The following is a 22,369-nucleotide window of genomic DNA, read 5'->3' as shown; positions in this document are numbered from 1 at the left end:
TGTGTATGTTTGTGTGTGTGTGTGTATGTGTGTATATATATATATATATATACACACACACACATATATATACATATATATATATATACATATATATACATATATATGTATATATATACACATACATATACATGTATATATATACACACACATATATATGTATATATATGTGTGTGTGTGTGTATATATATATATATATATATATATATGGAGAGAGAGAGAGCTTACTGATGGAAAAGCTCTATTCCTCAGATTCTATTTTTTCAAAGCTAGCGGTTACTCACAACCAAGAGTAAACAGATAGGGAATCAGTTTGAGTAATAGTATTTCTCTTGTGTGTGTGTGTTTTTTTAAGGGAAATTTCTTGTGAATGGTTTCCTTGCTGCTAAAACACTGGCCCTGAAGGCAGCATTTCTTCTTGGAGCAAATATGACCACTTATATTCACGATAAGGAGGAAAAAAAAGTGTCCATTTCTCTTTTTTAAATATTTATTTATTTTTGAGAGAGAGAGACAGAGTGTGAGCAGGGGAGGGGCAGAAAGAGAGGCAGACAGAGAATCCAAAGCAGGCTCCAGGCTCTGAGCTGTGAGTGCAGAGCCCGACTTGGGGCTCGAACGCACAAACCACAAGACCATGACCTGAGCTGAAGTTGGACAGCCAACCAACTGAGCCACCCAGGAGCCCCAAAAATGTCCATTTCATAATTGCACCTGGCAAACACTGGATTTTCTCTGACGTTGTTAAATAGCAGATTCTACTGATATCTCAAAATAGCTAATCCTTAAAAAAAAAAAGTGTTAGCACCTGAACATTCTTTCTTAAAGGATAAAACCTCAAGTGCATTTTGTCAAATTGCCAAGGCAACCATGAGCACTGTCATATTGACACCTGCATGTGACATCATAGGGTGCAGACATTATAAAGAAGATGTTTAAAAGGAGAACGAATACTTTGTTTAGTCTGGTACTCAACCAAACAGGGCAGGAGGCCCGATGGCTCCCTGCATGACCTCCCACATAGCATGGATGTGTTGAAGTTCCTATTTTATTAACCGTTACCACTTCCTTTTAATTCTCAAAAAACCCCTGATGATCCATTTCCTCAAAGGAGACAGATCTGATCAAGTTTAACAAGAATCATTCTCTAAGAAGTCGTTTCCCATATTGGTCTAAAGACCCTTAAATTGGTCCTATTTTTTTTTTTAATTTCAATGTTTATTTATTTTTTGAGAGACAGAGACAGAGCATGAGCAGGGGAGGGGCAGAGAGAGAGGGAGACACAGAATCTGAAGCAGGCTCCAGGCTCTGAGCTGTCAGCACAGAGCCAGACATGGGGCTCGAACTCACAGACCGTGAGATCATGACCTGAGGCGAAGTCAGACACTTAACCGACTGAGCCACCCAGGGGCCCCATAAATTGGTCCTATTTTTAAAAATACCTCTGATAAAGGAATTTTCCTCAGTAACTTAAACTCCGGGTTGTTGTTGTTATTGTTGCTGTTTTTTCAAATAATTACACAATTATTTTAAGACCATGGTAAGAAAGACATAGTACAGATCTTATCAATATCTCCTTTGAGGAAGGACTCATTCTGAAGTTTACTTGAAATAGGGCATGAGAAAGTCAGATTTCTTTAAGAGCTGACAAGCTTTTTCACAAATTTACTTATGATAGTTTGCAGAGGAACAAATAACTAAATGGAGATTGTCTTTGGGGCTTGGATTTCCTAATCCAAACTGGAAAATATCTAAGATCCTTCATAGCAACTTCCTTGAGAGAGGAAACAGCTATCTTGTCTTTTTGAGAGAACTGTGAAGTTGAGGAAGATGTTTCATTTAAAAAAAAAAAAGCTTTATTGAGATATAATTGATATAAAAAATGGATGTATTTAATACATACAATTTTATGAGTTTGTAGCAATGCATACATAGGCAAATAAGAATTTTCAAGTGTCTAGTGGAGATCTGTTTTTTCACTTTAGGTAAACAAAGGGAGGGAGAAGCAGGCTCCAGGCTCTGAGCTGTGAGCACAGAGACCAGCTTGGGGCTCGAACCCACAAACCACAAGAACAAAGTGACAAAAACAATTTTAAGGAGCTTTGCCATCTTTTAAGATGATTCAATCACCTCAATGCAAAAACTAAGATGAAATGAATGTTAAGGGCCCAGATTAAGAGAAAACTTAGTGAACAGGAATCCCTCCTTTCAATTTCTTTTGATTAAAACAAAGTGCCTATTGTGTGGAAGTAAACAAGAGATATGATGTGAATTTAATTGCACATAGTACCTAGTATATAACCCAGGAAGCGGAAGTTTATCTCTAAACATGACAGCAAGACATTAAAACTAAAAGCCGTTTTATTTATCAGTGATGTTGGTACTCAAAGTAGTCCAGTTAAAACCGACATCCTCTTGAAAAAGAGAAGTATACTGAAGAGAGATGAAGGGAACTTGGGAGGGGCCTCAGGACTGCTGACAGCAAGGATAATGCAGCGGTCAAAGGAAAATGAGTCCCAGAGGGAAACCAGGGAGGTGTGAAAAGGCCCAGTTATGAGGGCCACAGGAGAGAAGACATGGGCAGGGTCGTCCCCGGGGTGAAAATGGGAGACAACCAGCGGTGAAATAAATGTGTGCATGTGGAAGACGCATCTGCAGAGGCACTAACAGCAGGACCTAGATATAGATCCAAGTACCCGATTTAAAAAAAAAGAAAAAGACTAGAAATCTAAAACCTAAGACTGCAAGCCTAGCCATGTAACATCTAGAAGGTTCTTTCTAGATCTATTTACTTTCTCTCTATGCCCACTGAGAAGAGCGGTAACAACAGAGCACTCTTTGCTCTCCTGGTTTAAACTTTACAGGGCATCTGCAGGGACCGTGGGGTCAGCTGAGATTACAGTGGGAAGAGTTTGTGGAAGCAGGGTTGACAGTAGGTCTTGTCATCCTGCTCCCTGAAGACGCCCTTTGACAACTGTGTCAGGCAGAAAGCACAGACAAAGTGCTCAGGATGGAACTTGTGGCCCATGGCACTGATGCAGCGGCCGGTGATGGGCTGCCCGCACCCGCGGCACAGTGTTCCTTGGCGCTGGTGGTAATGCAGCTCACAGTAGGGACGTCCGTCCAGTTCAAAGAAGGATCCAGCAGAAAAACTGCTGAAGCAGTCCTGGGGTGGGGATGGAGGGGATGAAGAGAAAGAAAAGGGATGCAGATGTCAAGAAACAGAACATCAGCAAAGTGAAACCGCAGCCTTAAAATTCCTGCCGGTTATCTATCTGGTGGATGGAGGCGAGGATATTACCCGCTTGCAAAGCACGCGAGCAAACACGCCCATGGGGGCGCTGTGTTTTGTGCCTCCTTTAGCTTCACATCAAACCCTCACCCCGAGCTGTGAACCCTCTTACCAGCTGGCGTCCTGGCCTCTCAGAGAGGAGGACTCCCGACTTTCCCTAAATCTGACAGGTGAGCGAGTATACAGACCCCACAAACAAAGCATTCCGGGTGCCAGACGGTGTCCATGGCTGAAAGGTAGTTTTCCAACACTGGGCGGTTGCAGCCACCACACTTGGGTGAGAACATGGCTAAGAAATCCTTCCGGCAGTACGGCTTCTTGTCCTTCTCGTGAAAGCCTGGAGGGGCAAAATCAAGGTGCAGGGTGATACCTTCCGCCAAGTGGGAGGCTGAGAAGAAGCCAATGATTTCGGCTTTCTTGAACCCAGTGTCCTCATATTCAAAGCGGGGCCAATAATAGATACTGACCTCAATGGCTCATTATAAGAATACAGGAGATAATGGGGGACGAGTGCGTTAGTGCTATGCCTGGCTTATCCCTAGTAGTTAGTATTAGAGTCTATTCCTCCTCCGTGCCTTTACTACCCAGGACTTGGCATGGCCCATCTCACCTTATGATTCAGCAATCAGCTCAGATACCACCTTATCACAGAGGCCTCTCATCAGCCCATATCCATCACTTCATTTTTTTTAATTTTTAAAATTTTTATTTTAAATGTTTATTCATTTTTTGAGAAAGAGACAGAGCATGAGTGGGGGAGGGGCAGAGAGACAGGGAGACATAGAATCTGAAGCAGGCTCCAGGCTCTGAGCTGTCAGCACAGCTCGAACGTGGGGCTCGAACCCACGAACTGCGAGATCATGACCTGAGCTGAAGTCAGAAGCTTAACTGACTGAGCCACCCAGGCACCCTCACTTCATCTCTTTTAAAAATCATCTTTCTAGTATTTAGCACGATCTGAAACTATCTTTGTGGTCTGTCCTCCATTGTTGGAGCATTAGCTCTGAAATGAGATATCCCTGGTCTTGTCCCATTAAGTCCCTCTAGTACCTAAAACAGGCCCTGAAGAAAAGTGCCTAATATTTAAAAAGAAGGTAATACGAAATAATAACTTCCAAATGGATGCAAGGTTATAGATGTAATAATATAAAGACTTAAGCAAAAATGAGTGGGTTCCTCTTTAAACCAGGAATGAGAAAACTGTGGTAAAAATGGCTCAAATATCAAAAGCAAGTTAAACATCAATAAATTTAGCTCCATTAAAAATACCATATCAATGACTTGTGCATGACCAAAAGTACCATAAGCAAAGCCAACACAGGATAAACTGAAGAAAATGTTTGCCAAATATATCTCAAAAGAATAGGGGGAGGGTGGACGAAAGCAAGTAAGTTAAACAACATTGTGAGGAAGCAGCCAGTCAAATCAAGAACATTTAATAAGACATAGGTTCCAGTTTCTTAAGAAACCAGTGGTATTTAAAAAAGGGAAGAGGGGCGCCTGGGTGGCGCAGTCGGTTAAGCGTCTGACTTCAGCCAGGTCACGATCTCGCGGTCCGTGAGTTCGAGCCCCGCGTCGGGCTCTGTGCTGACAGCTCAGAGCCTGGAGCCTGTTTCCAATTCTGTGTCTCCCTCTCTCTCTGCCCCTTCCCCGTTCATGCTCTGTCTCTCTCTGTCCCAAAAATAAATAAACGTTGAAAAAAAAAATTTAAAAAAAAATAAAATAAAAAAGGGAAGAGAAGATCATTACAGGATTTTTATTCTGAGAGATAAAACCATCAAGTGCAATGCATACACTTTCCTTGGACCCAACTGATTCAAATAAACAAAGTAAATGATGTGTTTTAGAAATCTAACATAAAAGATCTGTACGCTGAAAACTATAGAAACCTTATGAAAGAAATTGAATAAGGCACAAAGAAATGGAAAAACATTCCACGCTCATGTATTGGAAGAATAAATATTGATAAAATGTCTATACTACCCAAGGCAATCTACATGTTCAATGCAATCCCTATCAAAATAACACCAGCATTCTTCACAGAGCTAGAACAAACTATTCTAAAATGTGTAGGTAACCAAAAAAGACCCCAAATAGCCAAAGTAATGTTGAAAAAGAAAACCAAAGCTAGAGGCATCACAATTCTGGACTTTAAGCTGTATTACAAAGTTGTAATCTTCAAGACAGTAAGATACTGGTACTTTTAAAAAAGACTCATAGATTAATGGAACAGAAGTGGACCCACAAATGTATGGCCAACTCATCTTTACGAAGTAGGAAAGGGTATCCAACAGAAAAAAGACAGTCTCTTCAGCCAATGGTGCTGGGAAATCTAGAACAGCAACATGCAGAAGAATGAAACTGGACCACTTTCTTACACCATACACAAAAATAAACTCAGAATGGATGAAAGACCTAAATGTGAGAAAGGAAACCATCAAAATCCTAGGGGAGAAAATGGGCAGCAACCTCTTAGACCTCAGTCACAGCAACTTCTTATGAGACAAGTAACTAGAGGAAAGAGAAACAAAAGCAAAAATGAACTATTGGGATTTCAAGATAAAATCTTCTGCACAGCAAAGGAAACAATCAACAAAACTGAAAGGCAGTGGATGGAATGAGAGAAGATATTTGGAAATAACATGTTGGATAAAGGGTTAATATCCAGAATCTATAAAGAACTTACCAAACTCAACAGCTGAAAAACACATAATCCAGTGAAGAAATGGGCAGAAGACATGAATAGACACTTTTCCAAAGAAGACATCAGATGGCTAACAGACACGTGAAAAGATGCTCAACATTGCTCACCATCAGGGAAATACAAATCAAAATCATAATGGGCTATTACCTCACACCTGTCAGAATGGCTAAAATTAAAAACACAGGAACAACAGATGTTGGCACGGATGTGGAGAAAGGAGAACGCTCTTGCATTATTGGTGGAAATGCAAACTGGTACAGCCACTCTGGAAAATAGTGTGGAGATTCCTCAAAATATTAAAAACAGAACTATCCTACGACCCAGCACTACTGGATATTTATCCAAAGGACACAAAAATGCTGATTCAAGGGGGCACATGCACCCCCATGTTTATAGCAGCGCTATCAACAATAGCTGGATTATGGAAAGAGCCCAAATGCCCATCAACCGATGAATGGATAAAGAAGATGTGTTATATATATGTATGTGTGTGTGTGTGTGTGTGTGTGTGTGTGTGTGTGTGTGTGTGTATCTCCACAATGGAATACTACTCAGCGATCAGAAAGAATGAAATCTTGCCATCTGCAACAACATGGACAGAACTAGAGCGTATTATGCTAAGTGAAATCCGTCAGTCAGAGAAAGACAAATATATGATTTCTCTCATATCTGGAATTTAAGGAACAAAACAGATGATCATAGGGGAAGGGAAGGAAAAATAAGACAAAAACAGAGGGAGAGGCCAACCATAAGAAACTCTTAAATACAGAGAACAAACTGAGGGTTGCTGGAGGGGAGGTGGATGGCGGGGGAGGGGAATGGGCTGAATGGGTGATGGGCATTAAGGAGGGCACTTGTTAGGATGAGCACTGGGTGTTATATATAAGTGATGATTAATCACTAGGCTCTATTCCTGAAGCCAATTCTACACTGTATATTAACTAACTTGAATTTAAATAAATTAATTTAAAAAAAGAAACCTGAGAAATTTAGATATGGGTTTTAAATGATAATGAGGAATTAATAACTTCATCAAGTGTGAAAGTAGTTATGTTAAAAAAAAAAAAAGTCCTCTGTCCTTCTCAGATGCATGCTGAAGTATTTAATGGTGAGGTGACAAGATTTCTACAATTTGCTTTTAAATATTCCAGCAAGAAAATGGGGTAGATGGGTGGGTAGAGGGTAGAGGATTTTAGTTCAGTGAAACACGGACACTTGGTGAAGCCAGGCAGCAAGCAATTTCCATAACAAAAAAATTTAATCAATTTGTTGAAATGTAAGAGCTTTCTCTTTAATACTGGACATTTTCACTGTTGGGCTCATGCTAGAAAACCCTGGGCTTGAGTCTTATACATCCTATGTCTGGATAAAGAAGGATGAGAAACCCAAAGTGATTAATTTTTTTAAACCCCTTAAAATAAGTCCTCCTTGGGGCGTCTGGGTGGCTCAGTCGGTTAAGCGTCCGACTTCAGCTCAGGTCACGATCTCGCAATCTCGCGGTCCGTGAGTCTGAGCCCCGCGTCGGGCTCTGGGCTGATGGCTCAGAGCCTGGAGCCTGCTTCCGATTCTGTGTCTCCCTCTCTCTCTGCTCCTCCCCCGTTCATGCTCTGTCTCTCTCTCTGTCTCAAAAATAAATAAACGTTAAAAAAATTTTTTTTAAATAAATAAATAAAAAATAAAATAAGTCCTCCTCACAAAGAGACAAATAGCACAAGAAGAAACACTTTTAGTAGTAATATATTCAACATTAGTAAGCCATGAAATTCAGAAGAAAAAAGTAAAGTTCTAATTCTTTCTAATTAGTAGTTTAGTTTCTAATTTTAGCTAAGTAGTAAAAACAGTGTTAAGTAAGTCTACCCAATACTGGAAAATACATGGAGTGAGTCACATATTTATATATTCCTGGTGAGAAAGCTAAATGTTAGTATTCTTTTGGGAAAATATTTGGTAATGCGTATCAAGAATTAAAAAAAAAAAAGATATAGATATCTTTCTCCTGGGAATTAATCCATACAAATATTCAAAAGAAGAAAATGTTATGTTTAAAGAAATTCATAGCAGCCTTACTAATACACAAGAGGTAATCTACTATTATGAACATAGTTGTTTACAATATTTGGTACTACAAATAAAGCTTCAATAAACATCTTTAAGCACATAATCTTTTATAATTTGTTTACATAAAGCCTGAATGGAATAATTGATATTATTAAAATTTATTATTATAAAAGTATGAAACCATGTGAGGAAACGCTTAAGTGAAAAAGAAGGAATTTTAGGTACACTTAACTTATGTATGCATAAATATTAACAAATGAAGAAAAATATTAGTTTCTATGTTGCATGAGGTTAACAAGGTAATCGGTTATAAGTGAAGATTTCTGCACTGTCTTTTTACTGTCTTTACATTAAAAAAAGAAAAATATAACAAACTAATTCATCTTCAGGCACCTATTTAAGTAATATGTTCCCTCTGCTTGGAAAATCACCTCCCCAAGATTCCCAGAGGGCTTGGGCCTTCACTTAACTGAGGGGGGGGACCTGCTTAAAAGAGCAACTGACCCAAGTACCCTATCTCAAACAGCACCCTATCACTGTCTGTCCTAACGTGTAAAGTTATAAGTGACTTATAAGTAGAGTTAGTTAGTTAATTAGTTGGCTAGTTTGATTATTGTCTGTCTCTCTCGCTAGAGCACCTGCACCGTGAGGGCAGGAACCGTGTTTTTTGTCACTGTATCCCTAGGACCTAGAACAGTGCCTGACACACACAGGGCAGTGGCTTAATAAATGTTTATTGAATGAGCAGACATGTGAACGATATTACACTACTGACACCATCAGCTCCAGAATATGTGTCATTTAGAGCCTCTCCAGGACTAACTAGATTATGTACAAATAGGTGGACTTTTCTGAAAGGAGCTCTCCTTACCATTTATCAGGAGAGTCTGCCTAAAACGAAGGTGACTGTTGGCAACCCTGTTTATGCAGCACCTGCTTTGTCCTGGTTCCAACCGAAGGCTCTGCCTACGGTACTAATTGAAATTAAAGTCTTCGCAGCAACCCTCCCATCTTACAAGTGAGAAAAGGGAAGCTCAGAGAAATCACATATAACGAACTAGCCAGTAGAGGACCTAAGGTCCAAATCTAGGCCTAACTTCAAAGCCTAACTTCAGTGTCGCACCCCTAGCTGCACCCTAGTCTTGACCTCTGTGTGGGGACTGATAGTATCAGCTGAGCCCAAATATCATAACCCAATAGCTTTGTAAATATGAGGGCTCTACCTGTACTCCCGCCAAAAGAACAGGTAAGCAAAGTACGCAAGGGCATTGAAAAGCGGCCCACCCATGAAACACGGTTGCTAGGAACCCATTTGATTACTAGCAGCCAGATCCAAAAAGGCAGTAGGAGGAGCCAGGGGTTGGGACCCAAATCATGCAACTTCAGTCTTCCTATTATCTCTGGTCACTTTTTGATATCCCTTGCTTTGTTCAGCTATGCTATCTTTGAAGTACGGACAATTGAATGGACTTCTGAGGCCTACAGATCTAAAAATCTAAACTAATAATTTTATAAGCTGTTCTGTGTTCTTCTAAGGCCCTGAGACAGAGAAGAGCTTACTCCCCCCCACCCCCCACTTTGTCAAAGAATGTCTAGGTCTGATCAAGGACAATAGCATGCAGGAAGGCCTACCATTTAAGGAAAACAAACCAGCACCCGCAATCCTTGCTTTTGTGTGGCATGGTATTTGTCAAACTTCAGCATGCATCCAACACCTGGAGAGCTTGTCAATATGCAGATTTGCTTGGCCCTACCCCCCCCACCCCCCCCCCGCCAAAGTTTCTGGTTCAGCAGATCCGGGGTGGGGGCCCAAGAATTTGCAGTGATGCTCCATAAAGCAAGCGACATAAAACTGAACTTGCCTGTAAATGGGTGTTACTTGAGAAAATCGTTAAGACATGCCAACTGACCTAGGAATGACCCTCATCTAGGCATTTGCAGGGTAGCTGGTCTCCAGAATGACACAGCAGGGAAGGAACCGCCTCTGGTGAGTCTCAGGAGAGGAATCAAAAGCAATCAGCCAAAGTTGCTGTGATGCCCCTGCATTTAGTGATCCAATAAACTGAGAAAGTTTCAGCAGCCACTTTCCTGGAGGCTCTCTCTGGGGCCAATTACCTCTGGAGGACGGAGGAGAAACACTAACAATTAAAAGTGTCACAGAGAGAGAGAGAGGTGTCTATACTCTGGTGAGGCTCTTAACCACAGGGGAAATTAGGGAGCACCTGCATGGCCTGGATAATGAACAATTAAAAAAGAAAGACACAGGCACTGAGGACCTGGTCCCCACGGGAGGATGCTAAGGCCTGATAGCTTAGAAAGTTGAGCCTTAAAGAGGAACTTTCTGAACTGAAACAAAAATGCAGATGAATTTAATTTCCCGGAAGGCTCGGTGGTTAAGCTGTCATTATAGAAACTCTGTATGACTATGTGACTCGAGGTGAGGCGGATGCCACCTAATTAACGGACCAACCATATGGCAGGAGACCCATTTGCAGAAAGCAAAAGATAAAAACAAAAATATAAGCTAGGAGGAGCATCTGATTAATAAATGGCCTTCTTTTGTCAGGTGTATCAATAAATGTTTTAAGTGTGGTCTGGTGAGTATATAAGGTCATAAATGGCCCAATCCACCTCATCTGTTAAGAGGGGGCGGGAGTCAAAAACAGTGATTATTAGCTACCCTCATGGTGCTTTCTGGTCATCCTATGGGTAGGATAATTTTCTCTTGGATCTAACTTCTGTCTCTTCTTGAAATATGCCTGTGTTCTATTGTTCTGCTCTCAGGCGACCTCCATATCATAATCTTAAGTTTTTTTAGTATTTATTTTTGAGACAGAGGGAGATAGAGCATGAACAGGGGAGGGGCAGAGAGAGAGAGAGGGAGACACAGAATCCAAAGCAGGCTCCAGGCTCCGAGCTGTCAGCACGGAGCCCAATGTGGGGTTCAAATCCACAAACTGTGGGATCATGACCTGAGCCAAAGTCAGACGCTCAACCGACTGAGCCACCCAGGTGTCCCATCCATATCATAATCATCCATGGGCAGCACTCACTTGCTAACTGTTCTACTCAACTAACTCTAATACCTCTATGGCTACCAGTACAATACAAATTTACCACGACACACTTTCATATGATTCAGATTAAATCTCAATAAAAAAAAAAAAATCCTGCTTAACTAAAGTGCAATCTGGAAACGAAATACCTAATGATTTGTGAAGAGCATTGAACAAGCTTCAGTGAACAAGCAAATTACTACAAAGCACTTTGCTAGTGCATTATGTCAGTGCTACTGTATCTGGGTCTATTGTCAAACAAAGTGAACCTTGTGGGTGCCAAGAAAGTGAAGATATCCAACAGCAGAAGAAGAATCGAGTCTATGTCAAGCGGCAGTTGTGATGATGTAGAAAAAGCATGGAACCTGCAGAAATGGGACCTGAGTTTCAATTCCATCTCTTTGACTCTAGCTGTATAACTTTAAGAAAATTACTTTCCCTCCCGGGGCTCAGTGTTTCCATTTATAATTAGATTACGTGTAGGATAAAAATATTCTTACAAGACTGCAGTGGGGGTTAAATGATTCACAGTTAGGAATATACATAATAACATGCCTGACATTTACGTGAGTCTCTATGTCAGTGAAGGGCAGGATACATGGGACTGTTTTCATTCTCTCTTGAAATACCACCAACATGATAAAGAATGATTTACATTAGAAACACCCATAAGGAATAAGAGAAAAGGAGAGGAGATGCCACAGAGGAGATATCAATACAATTTTGCAAAACTTTAAGTAGGTATAAGAGTGGCAACTAGCTTGGCAGGAAACAAGAAAATGAAGCCTGCGTTTCTGCAAAGGGGAGGTACCAAGGCAATGCAAGCTGGGGTTCCACAGCATCAGAGGGGCTCAGAAAGCGAATGTACAAGATAGTTTTCAAGTCTGGAAACAAGATTGGCTGGAAGTCTGAAGAGCTGTTAGATCAGATCCCCCACCCTGCCACAAAATGTAGTGATTAATTCTGGAAATATCAAACCAGAGAGTGTCAAGCCCTAAAAGACCTAAAATAATAATATACAGGGGTTTCCCAGAAAAATGCCTACAGCATGCTACCTGAGTATCACACAGCTGAGTCCACCAGTCAACAAGTTCTGCTTGTACCACAGAGCTCCCAATTAACCTTTTAGTGTCTCATTCTTAAACAGGAAATGGACAACCAAAGATCAGCAGCATTTGACAAAGACCAGTGTAACAAGATGTAAGGCACAAGCGATGTAATAGATGTCAAATTTCTTTTTCTTTTTAACAGACAGAGCACAAGTGGGGGAGGGGCAGAGAGAGAGAGAGACAGACACACAGACAGACAGAATCTGAAGCAGGCTCCAGGCTCTGAGCCTTCAGTACAGAGCCCGACCCTGGCTCGAACCCACAAACTGTGAGATTACGACCTGAGCCAAAGTCGGATGCTTAACCGACTGAGCCACCCAGGCGCCCCAGTAAGAGATGTCAGATTTCAAAGTGACATTTAGGACATCCCTCAAAGTAGAGAGCCATGGGCTGTTTACACAGTTCTTGAACTCCTCACTCACACTGAGGATCTAAAACAGGTCAAAAGAAAGGAAAACTGAGAGAGGGACTTCTTTGGAAAAAAACTGCTATGGGTGCTTCACCACCACCACCACCAAGAGGGATGAGGTGTGCTTCCAGGTAACCTCAAGTCAAGAGAGAGACTTCGATAGGGCCACTCAGAGAGCCGGATATGTGTCCCCAGCCATCAATGCGATACAGTTGATAGTATTTAACTCACCCCTGGGAAATGTCCACGAGTGAATCTGGCTGAATACAGAGACACAGCTGATAACTAATTGCAAACCCACTGACTGTAAGAAAAACATGCCTGTCCCCCATGGTCTGTGTACAAAAGTGTGAGTGACAGAGACACGTGCAACCACTGTAATCACTTCTAAGAGATCACCAGGAGGGAACAATGAAAACCCTACAGAAATAATCTGTGCGGAATGAGTCCTTCAAGAAATGTACCAAGCAGAAAACAGCTAGCTAAGATACGCGAAGGGTAATCAAGAGTTTGAAATTGAACCTGTACTGAATCCACAAGAGCATCCAAGGGAAAAAAAAAAAAAAAAAAAAAGAAAGTTAGTTAAACATATGCCAGATCCAGAGAGCATGATGCAAATTTATGGCAGTACTAGGAAAATTAGTACTTTCCTCCAGGCTTATCTTCCTCCTCCACTGTTTAAACCGTGGAGGGGTCAGATATCAGCAACAGGGGTGAGGGGGTGGATGCTAAAGGTAGAAAGGACAGAGGAAGGGCTAGAACCCCCTTCCCTGGTCTCCCACAGCTTAAAGAGCCAACCAGGGGACAGTAGTCATCACTTAAAGTTGGATGCTTTAGCTATTACACAGATGGAATTACCCGAGGACTTAGTTGTATGTTTTATGGGGTTTTTTTTCTAATTTTTAAAAGTTTGTTTATTTTTGAGAAAGAGAGAGAGAGAGAGAGCATGGAAGTGGGGGAGGAACAGAGAGGGGAACAGAGGATCCCAAAGCAGGCTCTGTGCTAACAGCAGAGAGCCCGACATGGGGCTCAAACCTAAGAACCATGAAATTATGACCTGAGCCAAAGTCCCACACTTGACTGACCGAGCCACCCAGGCACCCCATGTGTTTTGTGTTTTAAACTGATTTTCTATTTATAACTGTTTATTAAGGGAGTGCCTGGGTGGCTTAGTAGGTTAAGCCTCCAATTCTTGATTTGAGCTCACAGTTCAGGAGTTTGAGCCCCACATTAGGCTCCACTCTGACAGTGCAGAGCCTGCTTAGGATTCTCTCCCTCCCCTGCTTATGCACACATGTGTTCTCTAAATAAATAAATAAATAAATAAATAAATAAATAAATAAATAAATAAATGTTATTTTTCTAATGTTTACCTATTTTTGAAAGAGAGAGAGAATGATTGGGGAAGGGGCAGAGAGAGAGGGAGACAGAGGATCCAAAGCAAGCTTTGCGCTGACAACAGAGAACCTGATGTGGGGCTCAAACTCACGAACTGTGAGACCATGACCTGAGCCGAAGTTGGATGCTTAACCGACTGAGCCACCAAGGTGCCCCAATAAATAAACTTAAAAAAAAAAATAACTGTTCATTAAGAGTCATTGGAAATGACATGGGACTGCCCAAATTTTTATTTAGGAGACAGCTGCATTGTTTTCCCACTGAGGTAATTCTAAAAAGACAGGAAAAAAAACACAAACAAAAGAAAGAAATCTTCTGATTCCATGTGTGAGTCATACTAGTTCAAAACAAACATAAAAAGAAGAAGTCAGGGAAAAAAAATCAAGATAATTCAGAAGAAAGGAGAAAAAGAAAACTTGCAAAGAGAGAAAAACAGATCACACAGTAAGTATCAGGAATAAGAACAGAAGCTTAATAAAGACATCTCAACCATGGAAGCTGGAAGACAGGGAAGCAGTGTGTTGAGAATTCGAGGGGGAAATCCTTTCACCTAGAATTCTATGTCCAGGCAACTCAAGGTAGACCACAGAATAACAGTATTTTCAGATATTCAAGGTCTCAAGAGTTTTACCTCTTACTCCTCCTTTCCTAGGAGCTGTTCCACCAACGTAAAGGCAGTAAAAGACCGGGGATCCAGGAAACAGAGGATCCAACAAAAAAGGTAGTAAAGGAGTAAAAGAAATTCCCAGGATAATGACCCAGAATAAGTGCTTCACAGCAGGCCTGAAGAGGAAGCATTTCAGGCTGCGGTGGGAGGGCAGACGTCCCCAAAGCAAAATGAGTGGAACTGACTGACTACCAGATGTGGCTGACCATTTTGAGAATGATTCCACGACTCTGTCAGATAAATTAGAGCTAGGTACAATGAAAATTGAGCCAGTGAAAAAGAACTCTAAATATTAACTTCAGGGAGAAAACTAATTTATATGAAAAGGATACCATGATAGTAAAACTAATTTTTACCGTGTCTCCAAGTGCTGGGCACTGTTCTAAACACAAAACTGCCACTGCATCTCAAAGTCCTCATAATTACCCTGTGAGGTAATTAGTACTGGGCCCATGATGAAGAAAACGAGATACAGAGTGTTAAATGACTTGAATGATATCATATAGCTAATAAATACCGCAGCCCAGATTCGAACTTGGGCAGTCTGACACTAAAATCTGTGCTCTGCTCCATGGCACCTGGGTGGCTCAGTGGGTTAAGCAGCTGACTTCAGCTCAGGTCATGATCTCAGTTTGTGAGTTCGAGCAGCACATCGAGCTCGCACCGACAGCTCAGAGGCTGGAGCCTTTTTCGGATTCTGTGTCTCCTCTCTCCGCCCCTCCCCCGCCTGCGCGCGCGCTCGCTCTCTCTCAAAAATAAACATTAAAATATAAAAACAGCAGTTTTAAAATCTGTGCTCTGCTCTGACCATAGTTTGCTACAAGGCTTAACAATGAACAATATTTCCATGGTTGTCAATATGTGCACACTGAATACTGGTCTGACCTGTAATTATGACCTGATTTTACATTGAGAGAATGGGGGAGGGGAAGTGTGTTGAGGGTAAGGTGGGATAGTAAATTCTCATCTTCCCCGGTAGAAACTTAATACGTAATGGTTAAAATTAAGGGGAAAAAAAATCAATGTATGGTAATAGAAGTATATTCCTTAAAATACACAAGTACAAAACAGAAGAAAAAAAGCTGAAAACATTTGGAGACGATAACTGGATCTGGGGGTGGAGGAAGGAAAAGCAAGGGATTGATCTTTTTCAGTATTATCCTTAATGTAATATTTGAGCCTTTTTTTTTTCGAGGGGGGTGTGGGGCGCAGGTGAGCAAGGGGCAGAGAAAATCCCAGGATGGGCAGAGGCAGGGGGTGGAGAGAGAGCTAGAGAGAAAGAGAGAGAGAGAAGCGGGGCTCACCCAAAGGGGCGCTTGAGCTCACCTGATGTGTGGGACTGGAACTCACCAACCATGAGATCATGACCTAAGCTGAAGTCAGATACGTAACTAAGCCACGCAGGCACTCCGATATTTGAGGTTTTGCATTAGTATTTCTTTGATTTAAAAACCAATTTAGTGGCGCCTGGGTGGCTCAGTCTGTTAAGCGCCCCACTTCAGCTCATGTCAGGATCTCGGGCTGAGTTCGAGCCCCGCCTGGGGCTCTGTGCTGACAGCTCGGAACCTGGAGCCTGCTTCCGATTCAGTGTCTCTCTCTCTCTGCCCCTCCCCCGCTCACACTCTGTGTCTCTCTCCAAAATAGACAAACATTAAAAAAAAATTTTTAAACCAATTCAAACAAAATTTATAAATGCTGGGGAAAGGCGGGGAAGGACGGCATAGAGGACTGAAACAGGCGCTTGCTGCCAGCGGCCGGAACCACGACGACCACAACCGACCAAGGAAGAGCAATACCTTCCGCCCCGAACACCTCTCCGCAGTGCGAGCAGAAGAAGTGCTCCGGATGCCAGGTCTGGTTCATTGCCGTCAGCACTTTCTGGAAAAGGAACACACACAGACGTCAGAGGGCTGCAACTCTATCACCCACGAGCCCCGGCAGGAGAAGGAGGATGACTCACGTCCAGGATGGGAGCAGCGCAGTAAGCACAGCGCGGGGAGAAAAGGTGGTGGTAGTCCTTGGGGCAGTAGGCCAAGCCACTGCGCTCGAAGAAGGGGCTGCAGCCAATCTCCTCTTTGCAGTGAGCGCAGACGAAGTGCTCCGGGTGCCACGCTTGCCCCAGAGCATGGATCGCCTGGGGAGGAAATGAAGTTGGGCCACCTTGAGACTGCAGCCAGGTGCCCTAGGGTGCCCTAGATTGCACAGCTCTGAACAGCACTTGGCGCACGGTATTTCCTGTAAACGGTGCCCCCCTGGGGTTATGCAACACAGAGGCCTACACCCAGGTCCCACCTACGGGGTCTGTTGCCCCTGCATTATGGAGAGCCAGAGGGTGCCCAGTTTCCTGACCAATCTTGCTGATAAAAGTCTATTAGCTGTTGGTTGCCGCTACACAGCTCCGGAGGGTGGGGGAACCAAAATCGAGCACAGCAGTGACAGACAGGGATGACTACCGTGGCCTGGAAGGGATCCCTGGAAGAGGAAAAGGCCAGATGAAGGTTTTTGTTCCTCTGGTCTGAACACCTCATCTCACGCCCCACACCAAAGCCCTTTGCTGTGGGTTTTGGTGAAGGATGACACAGCAGGAGGCTGCGGCCACGATTTGGAGCTGAGTCAGCGGAAATCATAATCAATCAACTTGAGCGGGAAGTTGGCACAGAGGGAGCAGGGGGAGACTCCCTCCCAGGACAGGCAGGACAGAAAAGTGGTTCAGAGTCACACGTGGCAGGGAGGCTCTCCTGGGCTTCAAATCTTACCTCCTCCTCTTTCTAGACCTTGGACATACATGCCAGTTAACATCCCAGAGCCCTTGTTTCCCTCATCTTTCCAAAGGAACAATAATAGAGTGTCCCTTGAAGGGCTGATGTGACCGGTAAATGAGGAAATACTTGCAAAGTGCTTAACTCAGTGCCCGGAGCACTGTAAGGGATGGGTAGTTATTAACTATTACTAAAATGTCGTAGAATAGAAGGCCATAGAGCAATCTTTGGTGAGGCAGACACAGACATACACACAGACAGATGGCTGTAGGACCAACTTCTTGGCCCATCCCACCTTGCCAGCAATCGGCTTCTGACAGGAAGCACAGTGGCCCTTGGGCACTGTGGCAATTCCAAGGTCCTGCAGGTCCTGCTCCAAACCCCCCAGCATTGAGTCCAGGGAGGCTTTCTGATCCTGCTTGTTTGCTAAGTGCTTCTTGCTGGCATCTGCTTTCGCTGCAACCTGGCACCCAGGAGAGAACCACGAAAAGAATCAGTGTCATGTACATTTCCCTTCCTTGGCATCTTCTGCATGACCTGTAAGCTCACCTCTGCTGACGGATCCTTTCTTCCGTACCTAACCTCCCTCCAAGGCACTGGAAGAGTCAATATTGTAACACCAATAAAAATGCTTTCATCTCCCTTTTATCCTAAACTCCTCAGGCCAGATGAAATAGGAGTAATCATCCTTCATTTGTAAATCTTTTCTGACCGTGGGAAATCGAGTGTACGAAGATGACACTTTTCCTCACTCCTACAATGACCATAGGTCAACAATTAATCATATCTTCTTTTTACCCATTTATTCTGCAATGTTTTTTGAGCACCTAGTTTGTGCTGGTCACAGCCCCAGGCTCTTGGCATAGAGCAATGCCCAAGGCGACCTAGACTCTGCCCACATGGAGTTTATATTCTCTAGGTGATAGACGATACACAATGAAATAAGTATATGATGTAACATCAGGTAGGGATAAGACCCAAGTTCTACACCCACACAGAAGTAACAGAGGGTGGGACAGTGAGAGAGAATTGATTTAGATGAAGGTGATCAGAGAAGACTGTCTAAGGAAGGTGACATTTGCACAGGTATTTCATGATGTACGGAAGGGCCCAGAAATATTGCTATTCATGGGAAAAGCATTCCAGAAGGAAGGAAGGCCCAGAGGAGGAGGAAAGTTAGGGGAAAAGTCAGAAGGTCAGGGGAGCTGGAGTAGAGGGAGTAAGAGTAAGTGTGGCAGCAGAAGACGATGGACAGAGAGGCGAAGATCACGTTGGGCCCTCATGGTAAACTCAGGTTTTATCCCAAGGGTGATGGAGCTTCTGGAGGAGTTCAAGCATGAGAGTGAAAGAATCTGATCTACAGGATCCCCATGGTAGCTGAGGGAGGGATTAAGTGTAGACAAGCAAGAGTGGAGAGGCACCAGCTAGGAAGGAGATTATCGTTAACAGTTCAAACCAGAAAGAATGACTTGGTCCCGTGTTAGGGGAGAAGGTGGTGAGAAGCTGTCATATGAGACTTGCTGATGGATTGGATTTATTTAAGCAAAACCCCAAGGTAGTTATTATAATCCATTCAAAGGAAAAGCCTCAAATTACAAAAAAGATGCCCAGCTCGTCCTTCATCACTCCGTGTCCTGATTCTGTCTCTCTCTACTCCTTTCCGACCGAGCTACTACTACCATCTACCTAATACTTCCTGATCAGGAAACAGGTGCTCTCCCTACGGCCTCCATGGCATCAGATTTGCATGCACTAGACAGACCTTCAAAGCCTCCCATCCGCTGCCCTCACTTTACCTTTCCAATCTCATCTTTCATTAGTCACTAAAAGCCTCCATTGTCTAAGGCCAGCCAGGCTCCCTGCAGTCTCCTGAATATATACGATCTGTTACTGTCTGCCTTTGTATCCTATTTTTACTGCCAGGAATAACTTCACATTATCTCACTAATCCAAAATGCTCATTTCCCTTCAAGAAACTTATCATCTGACAGATTTCCTCTCTCCTCTATTATAGAATGTTACTTAATGTTGAAGAGATTAGTATTCAAAAGGTTAATGTCTAGAAGGCCCAAAAGGGCCATCCCTATTAAGTAGGTAAAAAAACCACAATTGTATATGTATATACATATCCATGCATATATATCTATCCACACCCACGTCTACTTGCTTATATATTCCAGAACACTTCCGAATGAGGATGTAAGAAACGGGCAGAACTGGATGGCTGGGGACATGGCTGAGAGGGAAATAGCTCACTGCAAACTTTTCCATCTTTGACTTTTGTACAACGTGAATGTATGGCCCATTCAAGAAATGAGCAGATATCTTTTATTTTTTAATTTTTTTAATATTAAATTTATTGTCAAATTGGTTTCCATACAACACCCAGTTGAGCAGATATTTTTTAAATGTAAATAAACCATGACACATGCTAAATCAATTAGAAAACACAACATAATTAAAATTCCTAGTGTAGATTTTTTTTTTTTTTGTCCTAGTACTTACAGCGGTACAATGCACTGAGGAATGTACCCAGTTTTGAATGTACCCAGGCATGGCAGAAAATTTGTTTCTGATGTTTATTCATCTGTTCCTGTAATGTGTCAGGAACTGTGCGGGCATTGGGAGTCCAAAGGTGAGCCACAAAGATAAGGTTCCTGACCTCCCCAGTCACACACCTTTTTATATACTGCCTTGTCTTAGTCACTTCATGTGGGCATATCGAAGCTTCCAACCAATTTAGAGTGGCTGGATTCTCTACCTTAAGAATTCTAGATGAGGGGTGTCTGGATGGCTCAGTTGGTTAAGCGTCCAACTCCTTGATTTTGGCTCAGGTCATGATCTCTCGGTTCAGGAGTTCGAGCTCCACGTTGGGCTCTGTGCTGACAGCATGGAGCCTTCTTGGGATTGTCTCCTCTCTCTCTGCCCCTCCCTCCCGCTCATGCTCGCTCACTCTCTCTCTCTTTCAAAAATAAATAAGAATAAAAAGAAAGAAAGAATTCTAGATATTTCCTTTAATAAATTCTTAATTTTTTTTTTAATGTTCATTTACTTTTGAGAAAGAGAGACAGAGTATGAACAGGGGAGGGGCAGAGAGGGAGAGGGAGACAGAATCCGAAGCAGGCTCCGGGCTCTGAGCTGTGAGCACAGAGCCCGACTGCAGGCCTCAGAGTCACAAACTGCAAGATCATGACCTGAGCTGAAGTCTGACACTTAACCAAATGAGCCACCCGGGTGCCCCTTCCCTTAGTAAATTCTTAAAGTCCACTTCTCTGATTTCCATCCCCTGCCAGGCCACATGAGCTCACCACTCACTCTCTACAGGCCAGAAGGAGGTGGCAGATTTTATCAGAGTATGGGGCTCAGGACTCCTCCTCCTCCCTACTTTCAAAGCCACACTCTGATCTCCCTGGCTGTGCCGCAGCTTGCCCTCCGAGGTCCCACTCAGGCGGGTCTCTGAAGGTCCTGTCACATTCCATCCAGCCTCAGATGCCTGCGCCCTCATAGGCTCATGCCCAACTGGAAGGACCTCCTCTCTCATCTGTGTCCAAACTGTTTCCATTCTTCAGAGTCCATCCCACACCCCATCCCCACCTCTGATAAAATCTCCTTGACCTCTCTACCTTCCTAACGTTTGCTGTGTATATTCTGATAACCCATCTGTGTTTTATTCTATAAATGTTGCACAGGCTTATGCTTCCCTTTACCAAGCACATTCCACACCCCTTGAGATCAGAGCCCGTATCATATTATCTTCTGTGCCCAGATAATACATCCCACAAAGTTAAATTCACGGTTGAATTAAATTTAGTCTGGGAAAATGAATGACAACTGAGAGTTCCGAAGGGGGATGCGGAGCTGAGATCCACAGAGAAGCACCCAGGAACTATGCTCACCTGGGTGTGCATGTCACACAGATGGGCCATAAGCTCATCCAGCTGGGCAGCTGCTGAGGTTTTAGGAGGCAGCCGTGCTTTGTTTGGCTCTTGGACCTCACTGTAGGGAGAGGAAAAAAAAAAACAAATCCTAACACATCAACATTCAGATAAATGTTAAGCCACACATAAAATACCAGAAAATGCAATTTTAATTACTAACCCCTTCAGTGTGAGTAAAACTAGAGAGATTATTTAAAAAGTAGGTAGTGGGCTAAAAATCTCAACACGGTCTCCCTGCATTTTGTCTCCGTGTCCTCCTCTGGTCATCTCAAAAGCTGACCATTGTTCTCAAGTCCATGAAGAAATGCTCTGGACATGTAGCTGGCAGGACATTTTCCCCCAACAGTCAGGTGCAAAGCAGCTTCTAAAAACGGCTTGAAGATAATGGCCCAATATATATTTTTTATTATCATAGCATTCTTTTTTAAATTATAAATTATTACACCTTCTCTCACTTACTGTCAGGCGAAAGACAAACACTAAATAAGAATAAAGAGCAAGCATCAGCAAACTAAGGTCCAAGGGCCAAATTTGGCCATGACTGTTCATTTGCACACTGTTGACTGCTGCTTTCTTACACAGTTGGATAGTCCCAACAGAGACCTTGTGGTCCACAAAGCCTAAAATATTTACTGTCCGCCTTTTACAGAAAAAAGATCACTGATCGAGTTTAGACAATGTACATAATATATAATTGGTTTCACATCCATATAATTGGGAGTAAATTATTGATGAATACAATTTGGACCCAAGAAACTGAATACAGTCTATTCAAATACTTGCCAAGTTGTTAGTAAAATTAACTGTGTACAAGAACACAGAATAAGGCTCAATAAATTCTAAGAAGTAAGTAATACAGACCATATTCTTCTATTGCTTTAATAAAAGTACAGATTAATCATAAGAAATCTACCCACCTAAGAAAAAAATAAAACACCTCCAACAATTCTTGTGATGAAGAAAGAAAATAAACTGAATTTTC

General features: G+C 42.7%; 1 protein-coding gene across 3 annotated transcripts in view; it reads right to left on the bottom strand.

The window, feature by feature from the left end:
- Positions 1-1,836: 1,836 nt before the first annotated feature.
- The window catches only part of LPXN (leupaxin), a 41,294-nt gene continuing 20,761 nt past the window's right edge, over positions 1,837-22,369 (bottom strand). For 2 of the 3 annotated variants that reach the window (XM_015087944.3, XM_027045567.2), the window contains exons 4-9: positions 21,346-21,445; positions 17,745-17,912; positions 16,651-16,824; positions 16,487-16,568; positions 3,478-3,626; positions 1,837-3,163 (exon numbers count right to left, since the gene is read on the bottom strand). In XM_015087944.3, the coding sequence (XP_014943430.3) occupies positions 2,894-3,163; positions 3,478-3,626; positions 16,487-16,568; positions 16,651-16,824; positions 17,745-17,912; positions 21,346-21,445 (943 nt within the window). In that variant the 3' untranslated portion in view covers positions 1,837-2,893. Of the gene's footprint in view, positions 3,164-3,477; positions 3,627-16,470; positions 16,569-16,650; positions 16,825-17,744; positions 17,913-21,345; positions 21,446-22,369 lie in introns of all 3 variants that reach the window. The other variant, XM_053203142.1, reaches the window with a different exon arrangement.

Source organism: Acinonyx jubatus, chromosome D1 (assembly GCF_027475565.1).
Source record: "Acinonyx jubatus isolate Ajub_Pintada_27869175 chromosome D1, VMU_Ajub_asm_v1.0, whole genome shotgun sequence".
NCBI classification, from domain to species: Eukaryota; Metazoa; Chordata; class Mammalia; order Carnivora; family Felidae; genus Acinonyx; species Acinonyx jubatus.
This window is presented reverse-complemented; position numbering and strand designations above follow the sequence as displayed.